The 16,198-nt window shown below is 42.8% G+C and overlaps 1 protein-coding gene across 1 annotated transcript in view; it reads left to right on the plus strand.

The window, feature by feature from the left end:
- Positions 1-16,198, plus strand: part of GUCY1A2 (guanylate cyclase 1 soluble subunit alpha 2) — a 170,742-nt gene that overhangs the window by 151,373 nt on the left and 3,171 nt on the right. The window contains exon 7 of the mRNA XM_086613623.1: positions 3,144-3,298. Within this exon, the coding sequence (XP_086469749.1) occupies positions 3,144-3,298 (155 nt within the window). The remainder of the gene's footprint in view (positions 1-3,143; positions 3,299-16,198) is intronic.

The following is a 16,198-nucleotide window of genomic DNA, read 5'->3' on the forward strand; positions in this document are numbered from 1 at the left end:
CAGCGCACATTGCCGGCTCATGTTGAGCTTCTCATCCACCAGCACTCCCAAGTCCTTTTCCTCAGGGCTGCCCTCAATCCATTCTCCGTCCAGCCTGTACTTGTGCATGGGATTGCCCCGAGCCAAGTGCAGGACCTTGCACTTGGCCTTGCTGAACTTCATGAGGTTCTCACAGGCCCACCTCTCCAGCCTGTCAAGGTCCCTCTCACTGTCATCCCTTCCCTCCAGTGGGTCAACCACACCACACAGCTTGGTGTTGTCAGCAAATTTGCTGAGGGTGCACTCGATCCCACTGTCCATGTCACCAATAAAGATGTTAAACAGCACTGGCCCTAATACCAACCCATAATCTTTAATGGTAACTGTTTGCTGACAGCACTGATAAGGGCTTCATATACAATATAACTTGGGAGCTACAACTATACGTGTATAACTGTTATTATTGTTCTAAGTCAAGTTCTCTAGGCAGATTTTCTTTTGATGTAAAGTTAATGTGAGAGATTGATGTGTCCCAGTAAGTGTCTTGCTGCTAATAATTTGATCACACATTCTCTTCCTTCGTAAAAAAAAGCCTTCAACTGTTGACACAACACTTCTCAGCTCAGTGAGGAAAAAGCCAGAATAACTTATTTGCAGATGAAATAAAATCTTGAAAAGACATTGTTATGAAAAGCATATTTCACTAAAAAGTAATATATGACCAATATAATGGTTATTTTTGAGGTAAAAAGACACACTAAGGCATATTACATGGCAACAGCATCAGTGTTGCAGGCTTTTTCTTGTAGAGAACCATGTAATGAAGCAGAAGTGGAGCTTTGCAAGTTGTTCTTCGCATAGTTTTATCTTTTATCAGGCATTTCTCTGGGTGGTTCAATGGGAAAACCTACATTAACTTTCTTGAACCCAATGAAAACTTCAGGTTTTGACACTCGCAGTACATTTTTTGCTACTGGATTTTCCTTGCACTCTAACGTATACTCTCATCTTGACTTTCCCACAGCAAAAAAAAGCTTTTTTTTCCTTCTTATAATTTCCATCTAGCCTTCACATGTGCTTGAGTGTATCATAGAAGAGGTCACAGCAAGTGGTTTATTTGTGATTCTTAAATAAATGTGTGAGTAGTAGTTAACAAATAGGTAGCATTAGTTCTGTCCTTAAAAATGTGTACAAAATATCTAAACCTTCTCCCGTCTCACAAAAGCAAGACATTGTAAATAAGCTCTTTATTATTTATTGAAAGCTGACAGCGTACTCGCTGTTATGTAAACAAGACTTTCTGCTCATAATCTTTTCTGAGGGCAGGTACTGCCCTCACTAATTTGCAGAAGGGTTGTTTGCTCATTTATTGAGTGCAGGAGGACTTTTTTCAATGGAAAAGAACAATAGAGTTTAAATGTTTCTTGTGGCAAAAGCAGGAAATCTTCATGCCCCAAAGTATGACCCAAGTAATGTGGGTGTGATGCGTTTGCACAGATGTTCACAGCCAAAGCAAGTTTGTGGGTGCGTCCAGCCCAATAGGATAGAATATTTGAAGGATTTCAGTAGCTACCTTCCAAACTGTAGTAAAGGTTTGAAAGCTCAATTAAATTTGAGTGCTATTTATACACAGATTTATTTTAAAAGTCATAGAATCATAGAATGGTTAGGGTTGGAAGGGACCTCAAAGATCATCTAGTTCCAACCCCCCTGCCATGGGCAGGGAAATCCTCCAAGTCCTATAATTAACAGCATTATTGTGAAGATTGAAGGTTTTACGTTGCTGTGGGAATCTAAGTAGTATCACATTGAATGCAGAACGACTATGAGTTTAGTATATAGCAGATATAATGCTATACCCATTGTCTGTGACATGTAAGAGAGGAACAGAATGAAAAGGGTGCTTAGCTGCATGGTAAAAATCTGGGATGCATGGGAGGAGCTATAGTCAGTGAAATAAGGTAGGGTCCCACATGTTTGTAGAACTTCGTGAGCACCAAGGTTATAAAATGCTGGCATTTGTCTTATCATAAAAAAATGCTAACAATGAATTTTTATTTCTATTCGACTAAATATGTATTGTGCTATTAAAAGAATAGGGATTGACAGACAAAAGCACAGTGTGATAACTTTGAATTAAGTATGTCAAAGGACCGTATGGAGCATAGTATTAGTTAAGTCACTCATTCAGACCCCATCAGACCCTTTGTTTGAGTAGCTGCTATTTATTTTCTTAATGTTATCTCATGTTTTGCAGCAGTTCAGTTGCTATGAGTAAGTGTCCTCAGAAGATATAAATAATCTTCATTTTTTTAATGTTATAAAGTTAACAAGATAAAAGACTTTCCTATTTGTAAAAATTATTTTCTTGGCAAACACAATGGGTTGCTGAAATGTATGGAGAACAAATCTTCTCCGTTTGGTTATTCACTCCGAGAGAAACTTGGATGATGACTGCAAGCTTTACAGATCAATGTAATCACCACATCTCAGACAGTTACAGGGAATGATTGCTACAATAGTCACATGGATTTTTTTAATTTACTGAGGATTTATTCCTCCTTATGTTATGGGGGATACAGTTATTTTAAAAATCATTGGTGCCTTAATCTTCAGCATCTTCACCATTGCAATATCTCTCAGTCTGACAAAGTGAGAAAGACCTTAGACCTCTAGGAATGTGGAAGAAAAAAATACGAAGAAAGTAGAAGTGCTGTATTCATTCGCTCCACTTTACTACTCTTTCTACCAATCTGAGAAAATTTGAGTCTTACTTTAAAGCTTGTGCTAGAAGCGGTGGCAGAAATAACCCTCTGTAATGTATCTATTTGTGTAATTAGATGACTGATATTGCAATAACTCTTGGTCATCCCATCTTATTCTGTTCGTGATTCCTATTTTTACTGTCGTAGTCTCCAGCAAAGGTGAACAGCAGAAGAAAATAGTTTTAGAAAAAGATAACCATGTTTTTGTTCTTCTTTTTTTAACTGCACCTGATTTAAGCTAGAGGAATGGGAGAGCCTGTTTTCTTCCACTTCACTCTTTCTTCTTTAGTTTTTATTTCTTTGAGAGGGTTGCTGTGACTGACTTGTAGCTAAGTGCTAATGACATTACTGAGGGCAGCACAAGAGAGACGGACTGACATAGATCTCATATTTTTCCAGATGAGGATAGGCATTCACTCAGGATCGGTGCTGGCTGGCGTCGTTGGTGTAAGAATGCCACGTTATTGTCTCTTTGGGAACAATGTCACCCTTGCAAGCAAGTTCGAGTCAGGAAGTCACCCACGCCGCATCAATGTCAGTCCAACCACATACCAGTAAGTCCTCTTATTCTTTTCATGCTGGTTTTATTTCAGCTTGTTTTGAGTTTGATCTTGTAACATGCTCTGTCCTCACCACAAGAACTTCAACATCAAGTTGGCAGGGAACCAGAACAACTGGAAAGAGGTGTTGCATGGGATTGTCAGTCTTTAGTTTGCCATCAGAATGTGCAAAGAAGTGAGACAGTGGAGGCAAGGAAGCAGAACAGAAGGGTCAACCGTTCCTGCCTAAAATAATGTGTAAAAGAAGTGGGAGATGTCTCCCATAGCACTGTAATTTTATGCACTGTTACAGGTTTAGGCTAAGGATTTGAGTTCCACCCGCTTGACACAGTTCATGGAGAGAAGCCCATTCCCATTGGCTCAGAAGAAAGTCTTTAGCTTTGCCAGCAAGGTCAAGCTTTCAAAGATTTTTTATGCTTTCTTGAAGACAAAATTGCTTATGTAGCACTGTAAAGAGACACTTGATAGAAGCATTTTCTTAATGTAAGAAAGAAGATTGAAAATGACAAAGCATTATCCTTAGCTCTTTGAAGAAATTATGCAAATAGAGAGCAGGCTTGATTAAATCTGGTTAGGAGGAACAGCTCCGAAATAAAAAAGGTGTTCCTTATTGTTCAAATTTGACAGCTTAACTATTAGAATTTCTGCTGCTTGGATACTATTCATTTACTTACTTTTTTGGCAGCAGATCTCAATCTTGCTCTTTTTCAGACATTCTGTATCTGAAGCAATTTTCTGAAGTACGGTTTCACTCAGGTTTTGGGACTGTTTCGCTGTGGTAAATCTGTATGCAATTGCTCAGACAATACTGCTTTTCTTTCTTTTCTTTCTTCTTATACAGAACTGTGAATCTCAATATTTATTTTTTCCCCATACCTATCTATGTAAATTAAAGTTCTAAATGGAATTTCTTCATCCAATAATGGAAGCGTCTGATGTGCTAAAATAATAATCAATCAGAAGTTAAAGTTTAAAAGTAATTAAAACTAGTGAATAAAATTACATTCATCTGAAGAGCCCATTCACTCAAGATCAAATTTACAAAATAGAGCAAGTGCAGCTAATTGAACAAGAGGCAGAAAAACTGAATAGACTTTTGATCACGAAGTGCACAGAAGCAGGTTCATATAATTGTCTAGTAACATGCAAGAGAAACGCAGAACCAACCTACTATCAGGTATAGAAAATCTGTTCATTTAAATAAAAAGAAATTTGATAAATATATAGGAAATTGCTGTTTGAGACTTGATGTCACTGGAAAAGAAACTGCCTTTGGGACCTCCCAGGTACGATGTCCTAGTGGCTTCAGTTTCTGGTCTTCCACTGTGGAATAGGAGAAACCCTTTAAGACAATGATTGAAAAGTGAACACAAGATTGTTCACCAACTGTGTTCTAGTTTTGAAAACTGAGGCAATAGCAGGGCATTTGGTATTAATTTTCGACAAATGGAGGTACGTGCTTCTGGCAAAATGCAACCAAAGCCCTGTGGCAGGACCTGAACTTTTCTTGTACAGGAACAATTCTTATAAAGGGTTGTTCTCCAATCTGAGAAGATCTTTGAGATATTCTGAAAGTGCAGTCCATACCTTTTCAGAAGAGAGATCTTACTGCTTCACAAATGTGGTTCAGGGGTGTGATTCCACTCAGGGTTATGGTGTTGCTCCAGTTTGTTTCCCTGAGAGCAGAAATTGGGAGCTAGACAGTTTCTAGTTTCATGACTCATCATTCACCAAGGGGAGCTGCTCCGCAGCTGGCATGATCTACTGCAGAGCAGCAGATCTTGGCACACAAGGAGTTTTCCTGAGGCAGAGAAATGCCAGGGGAGCAGAGAGACCTCCCCCCAGGAGCCGGCAGCCCTCACGGGAGACGCTGACATAGCATGGGCATTGCCAGAGCAATGGCAGCCACCTCACACCTACAAAAAGCAGCCTGGGGAGTGCGAGCGACTAGGAGTGCTGCAAAGAGTGGGCAAATAGGGTGTGAGGCGTCAGCCAGGGCATGGTACAGAAGTTTGCACAGCAGTTCATGAGAAAGAGTGCACAGGAAGGGCATGATCACCCTACCAGCACATGAGATGAGTTCCACTGGTGGCCATCACCCTCTCAGAAGGAGTTTAGCTGTGGTATCCACCTGTAAGAAAGCTACGTCCTGTGTACTTGCCAGAATGGATGTGGCAACCCAGACAGAGCTTCCACGAAAACATGCAGCCATCCGCCTGGAAACTATGCGAAAGCACATGAAAAAAAAGGAGGTGATTGGTGACAGCCAACATGGCTTCATTGAGGGCAAATCATGCCTGACAAATTTGGTGGCCTTCTAGCTAGCATAATGTGAGTCAGATTTTCTCACCTTGTATATCTTCCAGGTTGTATCAAAAAGAGGGCTACATTTTTTTTCACTTCCCTTTCATCCTAGAAATCCAGTGGGAGTAGGACCATTTGTTTCAGAATGGCCAAACTTTCACCTTACATGATCATCGTGTCCAGGCTTATCTTCCAGAAAGTTAAAATTTAGACTGTTGCTTTCAGAAAAGGAAGATGCTAGAAAAGTGACTGATGATGAAGTAATGCTACAACATAAAACTGCAAAACAAAAGACAACAAAATACAGAATTATTGGTATTTGTTGTATGCATTATGGTACTACATAAAAAAATCTGCAGCTATGTGCTGAACAAATTCTGTGCTTGATTCAGAGAACTTCAAGTGCAAGTAACAGACTAGAGACATGGTTACAGGAAAAGGAAGTAGAAATGGCAAGAAAATATATGATTGAATGTGAGGGAGTTATCATTGAAGATGAATGGCTAAAATAATAATGAAAAAGCTAGGAACTAGTTTATTTTACATGCTTTAGAAATTATGTGAGAAAATAAAATGAATATGTATGGGGCCACTTCAAAAGGCTGTTTCAAACCATACCTTCTTGCATGGTTTAAAGCATAAGAACAGACAGGGAAGAAGTCAAGAAATGACACTGCTGACACAGTAGCAAGGAAAGACTGCAATTGGAAAATACTTCATAAGACAGAATTATTCAGAGCTTCTGAAGGTGATCTAGGAGATTTGAACACAGTATCACAGAATCACAATATACTGGTACTATGCAAATAAGTACGTAGTGATCTGATGCCTCTGGGTATAACTTTTTGTGATAGTTTGATGTGTGGGGGGGTGTTCTGGTGGCAGGGGAGGGGATTTGCTCCCTGTGCCACCAGATCTGAGTCCCATCCCCCCCGGGGGAGGTTGAGCCAAGGCGGCGCCTCTGCGAATTGCCCTATTTAAGTTGGGACAAAGGGGCGGGAAAGGGCTTTTTGCTCAGGAGCGAGGAGAGAGCAGGAGGGCGCTGCCCTCGCTCCCGGCTCCCGGCCGAGCGGCCGCTCGGGCCCGGGGCTGGCGCCATGTGCTCAAGATGGCGCCGGGGAAGCCGCATGGGGGACTCGGTAAGCGCCCCACTCCCGGGGTGCCCGCCGGGCCGAGCTTCCCCAGAGAGGATTAATATCTAAGAGAAGACAATTACAACGACCGGGTCAGCAAAGATGGAGCAGGAGGAGGTGTACTGGAGCTGAGGCTTCCCTTGCAAATCGGTGTGAGATGGCAGGCGGCCCCCCTGCAGCCAGGGTGTACTCGGCGGAGCAGCGGCCCACTCGTGGCCTGTGGAGAAACCCACGTCGGGAAGGAGATGCCTGAGCCCAGGAGAGGTCGTGGAGCAGGGGATGCGCGACCAGGTACTGTTGATAATGGGGCATGGAATGCACGACGAGGTCGTGGAGGCATCTGGAGACCGTGGGACGACCCACGCCGACGCGAGTGGCAGCAGCTCCCTAAGAGGCCGAGACTGGTAAAGCCCGAACTGGTGCGATCCATGGGGAGGATTGCAATCCTGCGGGCAGGACTTACTTTGGAAAAGTTTGGGGACTTTTTCTTTGTGAGTAGGGGATCCACCGAAGCAAGGGAAAAAATGGTGTAAAGACTCCTCCTCCTTTAAGAAAGAGGCGGCAGTGAACAACATGGATGAACTGACCTGTACTCCCTTATTCCCTGTCCCCCTGCGCCGCTGGGGGGAAGGCAGAGCCAGGAACGAAAGGAAAATAGGGGGTGGGGAGGTGTTGTTTTAAGATCGGGCCTTGTTTTCTCTTTCTCCTCTCAAGTAACCGGTTTTCTTGTTCCCTTGTGTCTCTTGTAACTGTTAATAAATTATTTCGTTTTAAGAAGTAAGCCTGAGTCATGTTTTGCCCGAGACCATGGTTGGTGGGTGCTCCCTTTTCGGTTCTTGTCTCGACCCTCAGTCCAAAAACCACGACAATTTTTGGCGCCCAACGTGGGGCTGAGGAATTCGAGATAAGAATAGTGATTGGGAGAGGTAACGGGCAAAACATGGACTCCAGAGTAGTGAAAACAGAGGGACCTTGGGAAACTTTGATTGTTGTGTTTGGTGAAGGGACTAGGGGTGGATTGTTTGTGAAATGTGTGTTCTTGTTCAATGTTTTAAGTGAAGTTGTGCCTAAATAGGGAATTCGCAGAGGCGAGGGGTGGAATGTGATAGTTTGATGTGTGGGGGGGTGTTCTGGTGGCAGGGGAGGGGATTTGCTCCCTGTGCCACCAGATCTGAGTCCCATCCCCCCCGGGGGAGGTTGAGCCAAGGCGGCGCCTCTGCGAATTGCCCTATTTAAGTTGGGACAAAGGGGCGGGAAAGGGCTTTTTGCTCAGGAGCGAGGAGAGAGCAGGAGGGCGCTGCCCTCGCTCCCGGCTCCCGGCCGAGCGGCCGCTCGGGCCCGGGGCTGGCGCCATGTGCTCAAGATGGCGCCGGGGAAGCCGCATGGGGGACTCGGTAAGCGCCCCACTCCCGGGGTGCCCGCCGGGCCGAGCTTCCCCAGAGAGGATTAATATCTAAGAGAAGACAATTACAACGACCGGGTCAGCAAAGATGGAGCAGGAGGAGGTGTACTGGAGCTGAGGCTTCCCTTGCAAATCGGTGTGAGATGGCAGGCGGCCCCCCTGCAGCCAGGGTGTACTCGGCGGAGCAGCGGCCCACTCGTGGCCTGTGGAGAAACCCACGTCGGGAAGGAGATGCCTGAGCCCAGGAGAGGTCGTGGAGCAGGGGATGCGCGACCAGGTACTGTTGATAATGGGGCATGGAATGCACGACGAGGTCGTGGAGGCATCTGGAGACCGTGGGACGACCCACGCCGACGCGAGTGGCAGCAGCTCCCTAAGAGGCCGAGACTGGTAAAGCCCGAACTGGTGCGATCCATGGGGAGGATTGCAATCCTGCGGGCAGGACTTACTTTGGAAAAGTTTGGGGACTTTTTCTTTGTGAGTAGGGGATCCACCGAAGCAAGGGAAAAATGGTGTAAAGACTCCTCCTCCTTTAAGAAAGAGGCGGCAGTGAACAACATGGATGAACTGACCTGTACTCCCTTATTCCCTGTCCCCCTGCGCCGCTGGGGGGAAGGCAGAGCCAGGAACGAAAGGAAAATAGGGGGTGGGGAGGTGTTGTTTTAAGATCGGGCCTTGTTTTCTCTTTTCTCCTCTCAAGTAACCGGTTTCGTTCCCTTTTGTCTTTTGTTTAGTAACTGTTAATAAATGGTTTTGTTTTATTAAGAAAGCCTGAGTCATGTTTTGCCCGAGACCATGGTTGGTGGGTGCTCCCTTTTCGGTTCTTGTCTCGACCCTCAGTCCAAAAACCACGACACTTTTCTTGAATATAATTTGCATGATTATATAATTTCCTGTGTACAAATAAAGTGATTCATCACAAACTGAAATGTCTTTATAGTGGACCTTATATTCCATCAAATGCTTCTATTTGATCATACTGTGCTTCTGTGTACTCAGTTAATATTTTTATTATCTAAGAAGCAATGTTTTCCAAAGTAGATAATTCTGCAATCAATATGAAAATAACGGGATTTTCAATTAATTTAAACTACTGCCATTTATCATTACGTGTTTGTGTCTACCATGCTCCCTGATGAAAATTCTGATACAAGTTTTGTGCATACAAAGTGTGCAGATACTGGAAACATGTCTAATCCTTATCAGCTCTCATTTTACAGTACAGATTATGCATTGGGAAGCACCGTCAGCATTCAAATTATAATCACACTTCTGAATACCTCTTATTGGTTTCAGACGCTTCCCTGCGAGCCCGTAATCTGCCTATGTAGGAATTGGAGTCTAGAGTTACCCATATAAGATGTGGTGTTGCCTAGCAGCAGCAGTGAACCTGGGGCAGCCTTGCTCCAGCTACACCTGCCTGGGCAGAGCTCTGCAGTGTGGAACAGCACCTTTTGCAAAGGTGGCCTCTGAATCTGTTGGGGGTAAGAGCTCCCTTCTGTTCAAAATATCTTATTCTCTCGACTCAGGCGGGTCTTTTGACTGAAGGATTACAGAGCTTCGTTTCATTTGCTTTGAAACACCAAGTGCTGTGAAATGAAAGCACTGGAGCAGCACAGGTATAACTTCCAGTGAAACATGTGGAAACTAGAGAGAAAGTAGGGGATCCCAGACTGGTCCGTGTTTAAACATGTGGCCACAAAGGAATAGGAGAAGAAATAATACTTTCTCTGTTCCTTTACTAAACTGACAAATCCAGCTCAAAGTTTATTTAATTCATCTACACTATCCTGAATTGAATAAAATTACCCTATTTTCCAAACTCAGAAAGGAAGCACAATGAGATTTATGAGACCGTTCTTCAGCACAGAAGAGAGATTAAATATTTTTTAATTCTTTGTTTCAGCCTTGAATAATGATGTTTATCTGATATTAATATAATATACCTACATTCATCCTGTTTCCCTAATATTATTACAATGTAATGCCTTGGGATCTCTAAGCAGTTATCAAAAGCAGGTAAACATAATTGGTGCTATTTGTCAAGTAACTTTATTTAAAAATGAATTCTCTTTTTCCTCTTCTTTCCACCTCTGGTCTTTTCCAGCACATATTTCCCTTATGGAGAAGGTGCTTCTGGCATCAAGTGTTGGGTACAGATACTTTCCATTATCACATGTTGGGCAATACATCTGGGACCTGAGCTTAGGCAAAGATGAACAGCCTGTATCCCATATCCTTGTCTGATTTAGGAGAGAGAGCAATCAAGCGCACCTCCTCATTGAACTGGGAGAGGTCACTGCTGGTTCACCTGTCTAAATTGCCCCTCAGCCTTTAAAGTCGATTAAGAACTGCAGAATTTGAAGAGTTTTAACAGTTATCTCACAGAATGTTATATGGAAGAAGTTTTACTTTTAGGTACTATAGAAGGATGTATATACATCTCTCTCTCGGGATTTTAATTTAAAACTAAAAATTTCTATAAACTCCTTATAGATTTTTATTTTCATCAAATTCTTTGTCCTACACATTATATCTATAGATATATTATTTTTCCTACAGGTTACATCTGTATCTACACCTATATTTTTATCTGTATCTATATTTTTCTGCCTTATATGGAGAAAAAAATGAGTTTGCTCTCCAAGAGTCTTTTCAGATTATTTTAAATTTTATTTCTGAGAATCCTTTAAAAAATATTTTTCTTTATATTGGTCAGTTCACCATGTATGCTTTCACGAGACATATTGGTGGACAGGCAATTTAGTTATGGACAGAGAGGGAACACAGCTTATACATGGACACAAAAAAATATTTTGTCTAATTAAAGTGTTAAAGTCTAGTCAAAACGCACTGGTTTATTCTTAGGTTTCTCTTCCCGGTGTCATCTGCCTTTATGAGGCTGCACTCCAGTAGTCACTGTGATTTGTGTCCTGGGGCTTCTGCTGTCCACCCGTGCTTGTGCTTCGTGACACTACATTTTTATTCAAGGTTCACACTACACAGAATAACTCCATGTTAGATCACTGCCAAATAGTTAGCAGTATGTGTGACACCACAGCTTCTCACAGCTAAACTAAAGCTAAAACATATTTAGGCAACAGTCATCTGACTGCTGGACATCTGCCAAAACTACAGAAAGCTCAGATCTAGACAAACACAGACAAGTCCTGAGGCCAGCACTGTTAGATTAATGCAAAGCCTGGGGCCTTTTACTAGTGATGGCACAATCTTACTCACTGAGCCTAACTCTCTCTCCCAGAGAGCAGAGGCCCAGTATTCCTTCTGCTTAGGTAGGTGAGAAATAAAAGTAGTAAAGCTCAGTGATAGACACTCACCATGCTGAGCTGCATGCGATATACAATATATTGCATTAAAAAATCATGGCTGGTCCTTTGATAATCTTACTACGATTGATCTGTATGAAGGAAAAACACTGATACATGAACTTCCATCGTTTAAAAAATAATAAAGTACAATATGAAATTAATTAGATCCAGACATAGTCAGCTTCCTACGGTCTCCTGGTCTTCCTAGCATGTATAGAAACTGAGGGAGAAATTCAAAGCCACCAGAATTTAGGACCAAGCATGTTGATTTTTGGCATTACAACAGCAAATTCATATCTTTATAACATGTATTTTATGAGCAGTCTATGAATATTTCTAATGAGTGCTGTAATAATTTGTCATCTGAATTCATATGGAAACAAATGAGCTGGCGTATGTTATCAAACAGCTTACCCAGCTGGTGAAGTGACCAACGCTTGTTGCTGCAGAGGAAGGGCTCAGCACTCCAGCAGGAGACGGTCTTCTGATAACATGTTTGGGAAGCCATTAATTAAATTTTCCTAATTTTACTGATTAATATGTCAATGTGAACACAGTTCATGGAATCATAGACTTATATAATGGCATAGGCTGGAAGGGACCTTAGAGATCATCTAATCCAACCTCCCTGTCATGAGAAGGGACGCCTCTCAACTAGATCAGGCTACTCAAGGCTCCATCCAACCTGGCCTTGAACACCTCCAGGGAGGGGGCATCCACAACTTCTCTGAGCAATTTATTCCAAAGACTTACCACCCTCGTACTGAAGAATTTCTTCCTAAGATCTAATCTAAATCTGTTCTCCTTCAACTTAAACCCATTTCCCCTTGTCCTATCAGTGGACATTTTTGTAAAAAGTCCCTCTCCAGCCTTCCTGTAAGTTCCCTTCAGGTATTGGAAGGCAGCTATTAGATCCCCCCGAAGTCTTCTCTTTTCAATCCAGCTCCCGCAACCTGTCCTCATAGCAGAGATGCTCCAGCCCCTGGATCATCTTTGTGGCCCTCCTCTGAACACGCTTCAACAAATCTATGTCTCTCTTATAGTGGGAACACCAGAACTGGATGCAGTATGTGAGGTGGAGTCTCACAAGAGCAGAGTAAAGGGGGAGAATCACCTCTCTTGACCTGCTGACCACGGTTCTCTTGATACATCCCAGGATGTGGTTGGCCTTCTGGGCCGCATGAGTGCACTGCCGGCTCATGTTGAGCTTCTCATCTATAAACACCCCCAAATCCTTCTCTTCAGGGCTACTCTCAACCCACTCTGTGCCCAGTTTGTATTTGTGCCTAGGATTGGCCTGACCCAGGTGAAGGACCTTGCATTTTGACTTGTTGAAGCTCATGCAGTTTGCACTGGCCCATTTCTCAAGCCTATCAAGGTCCCTCTGGATGGCATCTCTTCCCTCAAGTGAGTCCACGGGACCACATAACTTGGTTAACTACAGTTAACTACAGTTTTTACAGTTCTTTAAGAGTTAAGGCAGAAAGAACCTTTTCTTTTGCTGATAGCTATCCCTGTGAAAGGTAACATTTATGGAAGATTGACCTGGCCACTTTGCTTATCCTGGTGCATACTATATTTAGGAAGGCAGTGCATATTCTCATTTATTGTAGTGCATCTTATTTCTTTTGGAAATATTGTTCAAATTTTGGTCTATACAAAATAATTTTCCTAAAAGAAGTTCAGATGGAAGTTCAGTTCTGAGTGGGTGCTTTTTTTTCCTCTGTTTCAACAAACTGCCAAATCCTATCACAACATGACTTTTATTTAGGGTGTGTGTAAATTCATTATATAGACATTAAATTGTGTATCTATGCTAAACCAAAGCTGAATAAATATTTGGCTGTTATTAATACCTTACCTGAATATTACATTCCCATTACTATAATTCATTTCTAATTAGATATGAACATGTGTTTCAAGGTTATTATGTAATACATATTTCATATATATATATATGTATCAGTTTATGGCACATCTCAGGAACTGTGATGAAAAGTATGTCCATTGTACATTTTGTGGAGGGCCTGAGGAAGACAGAGAGGAGCAAACCGTGCAGGCAGGTGCAGATGTTATACTTTGTTCTGGAGAGGCTGATAGAATCATAGAATCATAGAATGGTTAGGGTTGGAAGGGACCTTCAAAGGCCATCTAGTTCCAACCCCCCTGCCTTGGGCAGGGAAACCCTCCACTAGATCAGGTTGCTCAAAGCCTCATCCAGCTTGACCTTGAACACCTCCAGGGATGGGGCATCCACAACTTCTCTAGGCAACTGTCCCAGTTTTAGCTGGGACAGAGTTTTTTTTAACAGCCAGAAGAGCTCCCTGTTTTGGTTTCACTCAGAGGCTCACTCTGAGAAGAATGTTGATAGCAAGCTGATGTTTGTGGTTGGAAGTGAAACTCCAAGGACTTTTCAGTGTGCGGAGTACAGAAACACGGCAGGATAAGGGGGGAGCATAGCTGGGACAAGGGGGACACGATTCCCCTTGTCATTTGTGTGGAACTTAAGACTGAGGGCCAAACTGGCCAATTAGTATTCCATATCATGCAGCGTCATGCCCAGTATAAAAGCGAGGGTCAGCCGGGAAGAGGGGCTTTTGCGCTTTTGCGCTTTTTGCACTTTTGCTCTTTTGCGCTTGCTGCGCTGTTGCTCTGCTGTTTTTTTTTCTTTCTCTCTCTCTCTTTCTCTCCCTCTCTGCCCCTCTCTATTTCGGGGCCTCGCGTTCGTCCGGGATTTGCAGTTTTCGGGACGAGACGGGCTTCGCATACGAGGGGTGGTGAGCACCTACATTGTATTAAATCATCTGTATTAAATCACTCTTATCTCAACCCACGGGTTTCACGTTTATCCTTTAATTCTCTCCCTCATTCCTGGGGGTGGGGGAGGGGGAGTGACCGGCTGTGTGTGGGGCAGTTCAACATAACCCACGACAGCAACCTGTGCCAGTGCTTCACCACCCTCTGAGTGAAAAATTTCTTCCTTATATCTAATCTAAATCTACCCTGATACTCCTGAACTGCTCCTGCAGTCAGGGGAGAGCCAGTGGCAAGCTTGGCAAGCAAGAGGAGGAGGCTGGCCGAGGACAGGCTGCATCACCACTGGGATGATTTGCTTGCTCCTTACTATCTATTGACTCTGGAAAGATTTGGCCTGGCTGCATGGCGTGAAGGTGGCTTTTAAGATAAGCCTGGTGTAAAGGGCCCCTGGGCACTACAAACTATGCAGCGTGCCTGGCTCCTGCAGCCCAACAAACCTGCTGGCATTTGCTGGGATTTGCAAAGTTTACTGGGATGTGGCAATCTGTGCTAGCCATGTCCAGCACACACTGGTCACAGTCGTGGGGAGGAGGTCTGAAAGGCTTCCAGACGCTGTATGGGCATTGTGTCCTCAGAAGCCCTTGTGGTGAAACTCAAAGTATTAGAGCATGCTGGAGCTAGGCAAGTGCTTCTTCAGCATTGCTGTTTCTCAAAGCAGATGCAGTTGAGTGGGCACATGTGGTAATCATTCATTCCTTTAGTTGTGGAAATACAGTTCTCAAGGAAGATCTTCTTTTCTATTTCTGAAAGAGTTGCCCTTTCATATTTCTAAAGGAGTTGCTACTCCAGGCTGCTAAGTGCCTGCTTCTCTCACCATCTTGTTCCTGTCTTTGGACAGATCCTTTAGTTTGTGACTGTATCTTGTTTGGGAAGGAATAGAGCAGGTTAGCTGACTTCTCACAAAAAAATCATAAAATGTTTGCAGCCATCCTTCCTGCTGAGCCTGAGGGCAAGCAGAGGCACTTTTTCGGTATGTCTTAATTAATCTTCACAGCATCCAGTGATAAGTACAAAGGTCTGACATCTCTGAGAGATGGAGAAATGAAGAGGTGAAATTGCTTTCCAATGGGCATGGAGAGAGTAAGAATCATTGTGGAAAGCGTACACTCAGCATACAGGGCCTTGCAACAAGTAATTCTGTAGTAACAAATCTTTGTTAGTTCATTTTCTGAATATAGGAAGTCACTGATGAAGATGTGACTGTTTTTTGCCAAAATAGTTTGAAATCTAATTACCCTATCATTTCATCTATTGAAAAAAGAGCTATCGCTTTTAAAAGCTTCTTCAGGGTTCACACTAACTATGATCCCAATTTTCATTCACACACAGACCTTCTGACCTTGAAATGTGTCTTGTTTCCACTAGGAAATAACCACATTTTTGTTTCCTTACTGACACCTTTATTTTTTTTTTAAATGATGGAACTGCAAATGAAAAAATAAACGGGATAATTGTCAGATACTATCTCTTTTTGTCTAAAAGCAACAGCATTTCCACCAGGGAAGGGACAGAACAAGAATTTAAATGGTTCTGGAAGATTTTGGGTTAGGAAGGGAAGCTGTCAAACCTAATCAACTACAAATCAGTGTTTAAGAAATTCTTCCTCCCCTGACACATCAACAAAGAAGTCAAGCTGAGGGCATATCTAGTTCCAGGCAATTTATAGAAAAGCTTGAATAGCTCGACCCTCACAATTTGAGCACCGAATTGTAAATTGTGTATCCAACCACTTGAGTGGAACCCAGAATTTTGAACCTGTGAATAACCTACTATAAAAATATCCTTTGCAATAGTACTCTTAAGGGAAATACACAAAAGTGATGCAGGAAATACAGCTGAGATAAATGCTTTGCAATATTTTCAGACTAGTTGTTATATGCATATTCCTGAACTGCAGAGGTTGTGTAAC

This window comes from Tauraco erythrolophus, chromosome 1, assembly GCF_009769465.1.
Source record: "Tauraco erythrolophus isolate bTauEry1 chromosome 1, bTauEry1.pri, whole genome shotgun sequence".
NCBI lineage: Eukaryota > Metazoa > Chordata > Aves > Musophagiformes > Musophagidae > Tauraco > Tauraco erythrolophus.